Below are 12,086 nucleotides of genomic sequence, written 5' to 3'. Positions count from 1 at the left end.
AAACTGCCTGTTACTCAGGACCAGGAGCTAGGATATGCATATAATAGGATAGAAAACACTCTAAAGTTTCTAAAACTGTTGAAATAATGTCTGTGAGTATAACCAAACTGATATGGCAGACAAAAACCAGAGGACAAACCATCCAGAAATTCAGCCAACCACTGATTCCAATGCCTGTCATTTTTAATATGAAGGGAAAACCTCCCAGATTGCCATTCCTATGGCTTCCACTAGATGTCAACAGTCTTTAGAAAGAGTTTCAGGCTTGTTTTTGGAAAAATGAGCTAGAATTTGTCGTTTTTCTCGGTGGCTCCCATTTTGGCTGTAGTGTTTTCACGCGCGAGGATTAGAGCGAGTACTTTGTTGTTTATCTCCGGTAAAGACAATAACGATTCTCCGTCTTAAATTTGATCATTTATTTACGTATTAGGGTACCTGAGGTTTGATTATAAATGGTTGTTTGACTTGTTTGGAGAAGATTATTGATAACATTTGGGATTCATTTCGTATGCATTTTGAAGGAGGTAAACCAGTGGATTATTGAATGAAGCGCACCAGCTAAACTTTGGGGATATTTTTGGGGATATAAAGAAAGACTTTATCAAACAAAAGGACCGTTTGTGATGTAGCTGGGACCTTTTGGAGTGACAACAGAAGAAGATCTTCAAAGGTAAGGCATTTATTTTATCGCTATTACTGACTTTCGTGCCTGGCTGATTGGAAAAAAGTTTTTGTGTGCTGGATGCTGTCCTCAGATAATCACATAGTGTGCTTTCGCCGTAAAGCCTTTTTGAAATCTGACACAGTGGCTGGATTAACAAGAAGTTACACTTTTTTTCTGATGTATTTTCATGAATGTTAAATATTAAAATTTCTGTAATTTTAATTTCGCGCTCTGCAATTTCACCAGATGTTGTCAAGGTGGGTCGCTAGCGCCACGTCTAGCCCAAAGAGGTTTTTAACATATGTAGTCTAAGAAACAAGGTCCATGAAGTCAATAACTTGCTTGTAACAGATGACATTCATATTCTGGCTATCTCTGAATCTTACTTACAGTAGATAATACCTTTGACAATACAGTGGTAGCAATACATGGTTAAAACATCTACCCGAAAAGACAGAAATGCCAACGGAGGCGGTGTTGCGGTCTATATTCAGAACCACATTCCTGTAAAGCTTAGAGACGATCTAATGTTAAATACTGTTGAAGTAATATGGCTACAGGTTAATCTGCCTCACCTAAAGCCCAGTCTTGTGGGAAGCTGCTATAGACCACCAAGTGCTAACAGTCAGTATCTGGATAATATGTGTGAAATGCTTGATAGTGTATGTGATATCAACAGAGAAGTATATTTTATGGGTGCTTTAAATAGAATGGCTATCATCAAGCTACCCACTCAGGAAAATACTTCCAGCTGTAACAAGTGCCTGCAACCTGGATCAGGTTGTCAGTCACCCTACCAGGGTATTTACAAACAGCACAGGAATGAAATCAACATGTATTGATCACATTTTACTAATGCTGCAGATATTTGCTTAAAAGCAGTATCCAGACCCATAGAATGCAGTGATCACAATATAGTAGCCATATCTAGGAAAACCAAGGAGACGAAGGCTGGGCCTAGTGTATAAGAGGTTATACAATACATTTTGCAGTGATTCGAATGTTGTTGTGTGTAATGAGGAGCAACCAGACGTTGCACTTGACACATTTATGAAACTACTTATTCCAGTTACTAATAAGTACACACCCATTAAGAAAATTACTGTAAAACGGTTAAATCCCCTTGGATTGATGAGGACTTGAAAATGGTATGGTTGAGAGGGATGAGGCAAAAGGTATGACAATTAGGTCTGGCAGCCCAACTGATTGGCAAACATACTACAAATTAATAAATCATGTGACTAAACTAAATAAAAATGAACTACAGTATGAAACAAAGATAAATTATATAAAGAATGATGGTAAAAAAGTAAAAAAGCTTTAAATGAAACTAGGAAAAAAGGCCAACTCGGCTGCTTCATTCATTGAATCAGATGGCTCATTCATCACAAAGCCTACATGCTATTACAAACTAATTACTTTTTCATTGGCAAGATAAGCAAACGTATGGATGACATGCCAGCAACAAACGCTGACACTACACATCCAAGTATATCGAACCAAATTATGAAAGACAAGAATTGTACTTTTGATTTCTGTAAAGTCAGTCTGGAAGAGGTGAAAAAAATATTGTTTTCTATCCAAATTGACAAGCCACCGGGGTCTGACAATCTAGATAGAAAATTGACGAGGATAATAGCAGACGATATTGCCACTCCTATTTGCCACATCTTCAATTTAAGCCAACTAGAGAGCATGTGCCCGCAGGCCTGGAGAGAAGCTAAAGTCATTCTGCTACCCAAGAATAGTAAAGCCCCCTCTACTGGCTCAAATAGCTGACCAATCAGCCTGTTACCAACTCTTAGTAAAGTTCTGGAAAAAAATTGTGTTTAATCAGATACAATGCAATTGCAAGTCTATCAAATATAATCCAGTTAGAATCAGGAATTCCCCAGGGTAGCTGTTTAGGCCCCTTGCTTTTTTCAATTTTTACTAACGACATGCCACTGACTTTGAATAAAGCCAGAGTGTCTATGTATGCGGATGACTCCACACTATACACGTCAGCTACTACAGCGACTGAAATAACTGCAACACTCAACAAAGAGCAGCTTTTAGTTTCAAAGTGGGTGGCAAGGAATAAGTTAGCCCTAAATATTTCTATAACTAAAAGCATTGTATTTGGAACAAAACACTCACTAAACCCTAAATCTTGCAATAAATAATGTGGAAATCGAGCAAGTTGACATGACTAAACTGCTTGGAGTAACCCTAGATTGTAAACTGTCATGGTCAAAACATATTGATGCAGTAGTAGCTAAGATGGGGAAAGTCTGTCTATAATAAAGCGATGCTCTGCCTTCTTAACAACACTATCAACAAGGCAGGTCCTACAGGCCCTAGTTTTGTTGCACCTTGACTACTGTGCAGTCGTGTGGTGAGGTGCCACAAAAAAAGGACTTAGGAAAATTGCAATTGGCGCGGCTGGCCCTTGGATGTACACAGAGAGCTAATATTTAGAATATGCATGTCCATCTCTCCTGGCTGAAAGTGGAGGAGAGATTGACTTCATCACTACTTATTTTTAAATAAGTATTGACATGTTGAATGCACCCAGCTGTCTGTATAAACTACTGTCACACAGCTCGGACACCCATGCATACCCCACAAGACATGCCACAAGAGGTCTCTTCAGTCCCCAAGTCCAGAACAGACTATGGGAGGCACACAGTACTACATAGAGCCGTGACTACATGGAACTCTATTCCACATCAAGTAACTGACGCAAGCAGTAAAATTCGATTTAGAAAACATTTTAAAAAACACCTTTTGGAACAGTGGGGACTGTGAACCATCACAAACCCTGGCACACGCACGCACGCACACACGCACGCACACTTAGTACTGTAGATATGTGATGGTAGTAGTGGAGTGGGGGCCTGAGGGCACACATTGTGTTGTGAAATCTGTGAATGTATTGTAATGTTTTTAAAATTGTATAAAGTGCCTTCATTTTGCTGGACCTCAGGAAGAGTAGCTGCTGCCTTTGAGAAAAACAATGACTGCATTTTTGTCTTTTGAGTTTCCAGTCATGGAATCTATGCAGCCTACTAGGCCATATACAGCATTCCTCACGGAGTTCCATGAATTCCTTTTGGACTTCGTAGTCATGGCAGATCATTTTGAGGACTTCAATATTCACATGAAAAAGTCCACAGACCCACTCCAAAAAGCTATTGGAGCCATCATCATCGGACAAAACCCACTGTCTCCAAACCTACGCATTGCCACATTCAAACCCTGGATCTAGTGCCGTCCCATGGAATAAATATTGTGGATCTAAATGACCGGTAGTGTAAATACAAAATTATGTGGAGTGATGTAAAGCTTGCCGCTATTGGACTCTGGAAAATGGGAAACACGTTCTCTGAAGTGATGAATCACGCTTCAGCATCTGGCAGTCCGACTGACGAATCTGGGTTTGGCGGATGCCAGGAGAACGCTACCTGCCCAAATTCATAGAGCCAACTATAGTTTGGTGGAAGAGGAATAATGGTCTGGGTCTGTTTTTCATGGTTTGGGCTAGGCCCCTTATTTCCAGTGAAGGGAAATCACTACAGCATACAATGACATTCTAGATGAGTCTGTGCTTCCAACTTTGTGGGAATAGTTTGGGGAAGGCCCTCCTCTGTTTCAGCATGACAATGCCCCTGTGCACAAAGCAAGGTCCATACCGAAATTGTTTGTTGAAATCTGTGTGGAAGAACTTGACTGGCCTGCACAGAGGCCTGACCTCAACTCCATCGAACACCTTTGGGATGAATTGGTAAACCGACTGCGAGCTAGGTCTAATCGCCGAACATCAGTGCCCGACCTCACTAACATTCTTGTGGCTGAATGGCAGCAAGTCCCCGCAGCAATGTTCCAACATCTAGTGGAAAGCCATCCCAGAAGAGTGGAGACAATTATAGCAGCAAAGGGGGCACTCTTTATTAATACCCATGATTTTGGAATGAGATGTTCGACGAGCAGGTGTCCACATACCTTTGGTCATGTAGTGTCTCTCTTCGATTTGGTCCTGCCGTACATACCGACACGTAAACTATGATCACAAGACACATGCCTCCTTATTGTCCCTCGAATTTCTAAGCAAACAGCTGGAGGCAGGGCTTTCTCCTGTAGAACTACATTTTTATGGAATGGTCTACCTATCCAGGTGAGATATGCAGACTCGGTCTCGACCTTTAAGTCTTTACCGAAGACTTATCTCTTCAGTAGGTCCTATGACTGAGTGTAGTCTGGTCCAGGGGTGCGAAGGTGAATGGCAAATGACGAACCACCCTTGCTGTCTCTGCCTGGCCGTCTCCCCTCTCCACTGGAATTTTCTGCCTCTGAACCTATTAAGGGGGCTGAGTCACTGGCTTACTAGTGCTCTTCCATGCCGTCCCTAGGAGGGATACATCACACCAGGTTTTCTTCACTATACTCTACTTGAGTGGGTTGAGTCACTGATGTGATCTTCTTGTCCGTTTTTGTGCCCCCTCGGGCTAGTGCGGTGGAGGAGATCTTCGTGGGCTATACTCAGGGTTGTCTCAGGGAAGTAAGTTGGTGGTCCTTTTAGTGGTGTGGAGGCTGTGCTTTGTCAAAGTGGGTGAGGTTATATCCTGTCTGGATGGCCCTATCCGGGGGGTATCATCAATCTCAATGTCCACAGACCCCCCCTGTGTCTCAGCCTCCAGTATATATGCTGCAATAGTCTATGTGCCGGTGGGCTAGTGTCAGTCTGTCCTATTTGGTGAAATTGTCCTCTGCCTTATCTGGTGTCCTGTGTGAACTTAAGTATGCTCCTAATTCTCCAATTTCTCTCTCTGTCTCTCCCCTCCCAGAGGACCTGAGCATTAGGATCATGTCTCAGGACTATCTGGCCTAATTACTCCTGGCTGTCCCCTTTGTGGCATCTGCTGATGTAAAAAGGGCTTTATAAATACATTTGTTTGAATTAGATTGAAAGACCCAATCCCACCCCTGCAAAGTCCTCGCTTCGACTCACTTCTTTCGTCAGGAGTTGTAGCCTCTTTAGGATCCTCTTGGCGTCTGTCAGTCTTTCCTTCACTGTACGTCTGGTCACCTTCCGCTTCACTCGCAGAGACTGCTTGGCTAGGACAATCTGGGGAAAGAGATATGTATATATTTACATAAAAGAAAATATAAAACAGTACATCATATAACATTATTACACCACTACATATCTACAATACAAAATGTATAATACCACCATATAACAAAATTACAATGTATGTGTGTAGAGAGTGTGTATGCATGTGTCTGTCTCTTCATAGATACCATATCACAGGATAGAAACATAGTATCAATATAATCAGTGAGAATTGTGTTTGTAATGTGGATTGAGATAATAACGGATGAGATTAGTGGCTCATGTTTAAGCCTCACTCACAATGTTCTTCTTGATAAACTCCTTGCGGAATTTGTCCAGGTTGTTGCGCTTCGCTGGTGTCTTCCTATCTGAGTTGGAGTTGTACTGCCTTCAGGGCAGGGAGAAACACAGTTATTTTTTATTATTACATTGTTTTATTTATTTAACCCTTATTTTACCAGGTAAGCTGACTGAGAACACATTCTCATATAAAGCAACGACCTGGGGAATAGTTACAGGGGAGAGGAGGGGGATGAATGTGCCAATTGTCAGCTGGGTATGATTGATAATGTCAACTAGGTTGTTGTGGTCAGAGAGATGTCGTAAATTCCTGAGGATCTCCTCATGGACACAGTATAGAGAGAGTAGATTTTCGTGGAGAACAAAGGAATTCCTTCCACCTCACAGAACTTGAGGTACGAACAAATTTCAAAAAAGTATTAAAAAAAAAGTATAAAAGATCGGTTAAGAATCCAGCTATGAACTGGTCCGTTTGTCACAACTTGGGGAAGCTCATTGGAGACGGTGTGGCCACATTACCATAACGCTGTTTATATAATAGCCTCAGATATGAGGTTTAGATCTAATTGTTGTATAAGATGAATGAGTGAGTATGATACTGTTTGTAAAATTGTGTAATGTGATTTTGGACTGTTTAATGAAGGAAAAAGGGGATTGGAGAAAACTAAATCAGAGGACCGCCCCTGAGCGGGTCAGGCGTCCTGGGACAGCCCTTTTCTGCCTTCCGAATAAAAACCCCACTCGGGTTTTCGATCAGCAGACCGAGCTTACCTCAATTACGAGATGGCTAAAGGTTGCAGACCATTGCTGAATCTTTTAACCATACCACGTGGTTAAACTCTTAGACTATCGATGCCGACAGAATAAGAACAAGTCTTTGATATTAATTACTAGTCTGCAGCTAGGAATTCGGTATCATTGAACGCGAAGAACGACAACCACCGAAACATCCATTCTATAACGAAACGAATGAATGTCACTCTGAACTATCCCCTCTAACCACAACCGAGAGAGAGAGGGGGAGAGAGACGGACAATTCTACAAAAGAAACAAACTTTTCACCAGCGATCAAGACGACACACTGAGCGTAAATATATATATATTGATTGCAATTGTTCCCGAATTAGTGAGCGTTCATCTGCAAAGGATTAGCATTTCAATTGTTATAATTATCACTCTGTAGTGACTTCTTAGTCGACCCCCACTTCTCCTTTTGTCTAACAAGCCGCCATGCCAGTTTAGCCCACTAGGGCACATTCTCCTATCATTTCATGTAACCATGTTTACTGTTTGCTTATGCATTTCTGTGAATTACTTAGTTAGTAATACATAAATGATTTAAGACAATTGATGTATGGATGACTCATAGTGAAGACTGGGTTCGTGCAGATAACCAACAATTTACGACGTTTGGAATGAGACTAACGTGAGGTAAAGTAAATAATTAATTAATTTGAAGACTAATTGATCAGATAAACTATCTGAAAAGTTATTTTAGGAAATGATAACTTTGTAATCTGAATATTTTTCCTTGGTGCCCCAACTTAGTTAATTACATTTACATGATTAATCAGTTGATCGCGTAATACTAATTACAGAGAATCTTCGATGAAAACTATGTCTTCAGTTTAATGATAGTAAAGACACGACAATAAACATTTAAAAGCATCATGGTAACCTACTGTAAGCAATTGACTAAAAGGCTACAGGTTGTCCACTTGATGTTTCCAAATGCTGAGATGGTATTGTAGCAACTCACTTGCAACTCGTGACAAACTCCAAAAGCACCTCCCCTAAGCGCTCCTTGGCATTGCTCCTTGGTCTCTTTAGAAGTTTCTCCACCTCATCAATGCCATATTCCTAATGAAGAGGGAACAGCCCTCAACATCAGTATCTTTGCGGCTTCCAGGGAACCAATGGAGATCAGGTCACAAGTTAAGCACAGGTTACAGTATTTAGATCTGAGCACTTACCAGCCTATCAGCCATCTTGTGCAGCCAGTTGACATTGTGGTAACGGAAGCAGTGGTCCTCAAAATGGGTCCACAGAAACATACAAGGCTTCTCATATGTCATTGGGACACAGCTAAATGATCTGTAAATGTAAAAAATAAAAATAAAAGATTTACACTGCCCTGGTATCTATCTGGAAGATTGGCTGGGGTGCATCCATTGTTAGTTTGTCTGTTGATAATTTATCAGATGAATAAGACTTTGAGTTACCTGTCATACTCAGTAAACTGTGGTCTTCTTGGAGCAGTGATAGAACTGTCTTGTGACCCAGGGATTGGAATATCCTCCCTCTCCAGTTCATCTTCTGATGATTCCAACAGAGACTGTCTCTCACTGCTTAGATCCTCTCTGCTCTGACTCTTCTTTGGATTCACCACCACCTCTGCTGCCTTACCGTAGTTCCCTGTTCACATCCAAAAATACACAACACACAGAATATATCTCAGTGAAAATACCTTGCAAAATCCATGTTTGATAGAAAAACAATTATGGGCACTGAAAAGTTAACCTGTATTGCAACACTTCAAGGTGGATGTAACTGCACCACCAGGGGCAGATTTCAGTAATGTATTTCATTACATAGGTTATAGTTAGATGATTCCTAATTAACTTGGCACTAATCGCACTAATGTCTAGTTTCTTATCTTGAAAAAGTGGGCAAAATGTCACAGTATTACCAATGGACAACTCAAAGGTCACTGGCTTGCTTCCAATGATGGGATCAATCATGGTCACTTCAAAGAGGGATGCGAATAGCAAAAATTCATCCTTTTCTCCAAAGAAATTCTGTAAGACAAAATAAGACAAGTTGTAACAAGAACACAAGAAGAGGGGTCTTAAATACTCAAACTTAAACAATCAGGCAGTAATAATGCAGCAAATGGTATGTCAGCGTGGGTTTATTATCGTGTTAGGTTTCTGGGGGATGTAGGCGGTGCTGACCTCAGGCAAGGGATGAATCTCCTCCACCTCCACAGTCACAGCCCCGGGTACCTCTGTACCTGCTTCCTCAGACTCCTCTGTAGGCCCACTAGGGCCTGGTGCTGCTACACATCACACCAACAACAACAAATCACCAAAGCTCGCAGAACAACCTATCCCTTCCTATACTTAGCCTTTAACTGATGGCACTGCACTACACCATAAAACAACATTGCACAGATCAACTAACAACATACTACACTGCAATCCAAAATACAACAACCATTGTAAATTGTACAATAACTGTTTGCTACCTTCTTGCTTCTTTTCCTTGGACTTCCGGCTCTTCTTCTTGAGGGAGAGCTTGCCAAGGGCGCTCCTGGCACCGGCTGTGGCCTTGCTGTTCTCCACGGCAGCATTGTTGGGGGAGGAGTAAACCTCCACACTGAGGGACAGTAGCATGCGGCCCCGGTAGAAGATGCCCTCGCTCAGACCTTCGTTCAGAAACTGGTGGATGTCGCCCAGGGCAGAGTTCTGGGGGGAGCCGTACAGGTTGATCCAGGACGGGCCAAAGGTGGGGTTGAACCCTGGAGAGGATGGAAAGGATGAACCCAGGGAGACCACACCAGAGAGAGGGGAAGGATAATGTCATTACTGAGAGATACAGTATAATTGACAGATGGATGTTTACATAAAATTTGTAATAGACAGGACCAAAGACGGTAACACCTCCTACAAATACCATCTCCATAATGCATTATAAGTGCATTAATGTCATGAGCTATGCATAATGCAATATAATACACAGCATAATAATACCGTAATGTAATTATATCATACAGCATTATGAACGGGTAAAATGTTGCCTAATTAACATTGTGATACATATTTGTTGACGAAGAGGGTGGAATGTGAATATATCCCTTGATTATCATTTTTATAAGGCATTGTATTATACAGTGGGGCAAAAAAGTATTTAGTCAGCCACCAATTGTGCAAGTTCTCCCACTTAAAAATATGAGAGAGGCCTGAAATTTCATCATAGATACACTTCAACTATGACAGACAAAATGAGGGAAAAAAAATCCAGAAAAACACATTGTAGGATTTTTAATGAATTTATTTGCAAATTATGGTGGAACATAAGTATTTGGTCAATAACGAAAGTTTATCTCAATACTTTGTTATATACCCTTTGTTGGCAATGACAGGGATCAAACGTTTTCTGTAAGTCTTCACAAGGTTTTCACACACTGTTGCTGTTATTTTGGCCCATTCCTCCATGCAGATCTCCTCTAGAGCAGTGATGTTTTGGGGCTGTTGCTGGGCAACACGGACTTTCAACTCCCTCCAAAGATGTTCTATGGGATTGAGATCTGGAGACTGGCTAGGCCACTCCAGGACCTTGAAATGCTTCTTACGAAGCCACTTCTTCGTTGCCTGGGTGGTGTGTTTGGGATCATTGTCATTCTGAAGGACCCAGCCACATTTCATCCTCAATGCCTTTGCTGATGGAAGGAGGTTTTCTCTCAAAATCTCACAATACATGGCCCCATTCAGTCTTTCCTTTACACGGATCAGTCGTCCTGGTCACTTTGCAGAAAAACAGCCCCAAAGCATGATGTTTCTACCCCCATGCTTCACAGTAGGTATGGTGTTCTTTGGATGCAACTCAGCATTCTTTGTCCTCCAAACACAACGAGTTGAGTTTTTACCAAAAAGTTATATTTTAGTTTCATCTGACCATATGACATTCTCCCAATCTTCTTCTGGATCATCCAAATGCTCTCTAGCAAACTTCAGACGGGCCTGGACATGTACTGGCTTAAGCAGGGGGACACGTCTGGCACTGCAGGATTTGAGTCCCTGGCGGCGTAGTGTGTTACTGATGGTAGGCTTTGTTACTTTGGTCCCAGCTCTCTGCAGGTCATTCACTAGGTCCCCCCGTGTGGTTCTGGGATTTTTGCTCAACGTTCTTGTGATCATTTTGACCCCACGGGGTGAGATCTTGCGTGGAGCCCCAGATCGAGGGAGATTATCAGTGGTCTTGTATGTCTTCCATTTCCTAATAATTGCTCCCACAGTTGATTTCTTCAAACCAAGCTGCTTAACTATTACAGATTCAGTCTTCCCAGCCTGGTGCAGGTCTATAATTTTGTTTCTGGTGTCCTTTGACAGCTCTTTGGTCTTGGCCATAGTGGAGTTTGGAGTGTGACTATTTGAGGTTGTGGACGGGTGTCTTTTATACTGATAACAAGTTCAAACAGCTGCCATTAATACAGGTAACGAGTGGAGGACAGAGGAGCCTCTTAAAGAAGAAGTTACAGGTCTGTGAGAGTCAGAAATCTTGCTTGTTTGTAGGTGACCAAATACTTATTTTCCACCATAATTTGCAAATAAATTCATAAAAAATCCTACAATGTGATTTCCTGGATTTTTTTTTTCTCATAGTTGAGGTATACCTACGATGAAAATTACAGGCCTCTCTCATCTTTTTAAGTGGGAGAACTTGCACAATTGGTGGCTGACTAAATACTTTTTTGCCCCACTGTACATGGGTGGAAATGGGGAGGAACCGGGTTCCTGGAGTGAAATCCCAGGGTGAACCCTGGGAAATCGTTTTGTCATGCAAAAATAAATGGCCATTTTACATTGAATTCAATTAGTGAAATAATTTTGATTCGTAAGAATTGGTTCCCAGAGTATTTTTTTCTCCATTTCCACCCCTGATGATACATCTTTATCACCAGTTATAAACACCTGTGTTGTGCATGCATAGCATTGTGCATAATACAATATAAATGTGCATTATAAAGAAGTTATGAGGTATTACTTAAGACAATTCCAATATTTTTATAGTGAATCCCTTCCCCCAAGAACAACCTGTATCATTCTGTCGATAGTAGCTTTGGACCGCAACATGGATCTTGACAAGACATTGGGCTTAGATGTATCATAGTTGTGCGAGGCTCCAGTGCCTGGCGTCTGAAATCAATACAGACCTAAAGTATACCGTTTCACCCCAAAAACCTTTCCTGTCTACAAAGGCATATTCATAATCTCCAAGAACAATACTTACCACCAGGCAACATGT

At 41.5% G+C, this 12,086-nt stretch overlaps 1 protein-coding gene across 1 annotated transcript in view; it reads right to left on the bottom strand.

The window, feature by feature from the left end:
- The window catches only part of fer1l4 (fer-1 like family member 4), a 97,939-nt gene that overhangs the window by 58,820 nt on the left and 27,033 nt on the right, over positions 1-12,086 (bottom strand). Inside the window, exons 15-22 of the mRNA XM_036983157.2 lie at positions 9,307-9,579; positions 9,014-9,117; positions 8,749-8,857; positions 8,282-8,474; positions 8,033-8,153; positions 7,819-7,919; positions 6,060-6,147; positions 5,655-5,771 (exon numbers count right to left, since the gene is read on the bottom strand). Coding sequence (XP_036839052.2) covers positions 5,655-5,771; positions 6,060-6,147; positions 7,819-7,919; positions 8,033-8,153; positions 8,282-8,474; positions 8,749-8,857; positions 9,014-9,117; positions 9,307-9,579 — 1,106 coding nt within the window. The remainder of the gene's footprint in view (positions 1-5,654; positions 5,772-6,059; positions 6,148-7,818; positions 7,920-8,032; positions 8,154-8,281; positions 8,475-8,748; positions 8,858-9,013; positions 9,118-9,306; positions 9,580-12,086) is intronic.

Source organism: Oncorhynchus mykiss, chromosome 7 (genome assembly GCF_057628025.1).
Source record: "Oncorhynchus mykiss isolate SJ-2025 chromosome 7, ASM5762802v1, whole genome shotgun sequence".
NCBI classification, from domain to species: Eukaryota; Metazoa; Chordata; class Actinopteri; order Salmoniformes; family Salmonidae; genus Oncorhynchus; species Oncorhynchus mykiss.
The sequence above is the reverse complement of the archived record's forward strand: the minus strand, read 5'-3'. Positions and strand labels throughout refer to the sequence as shown.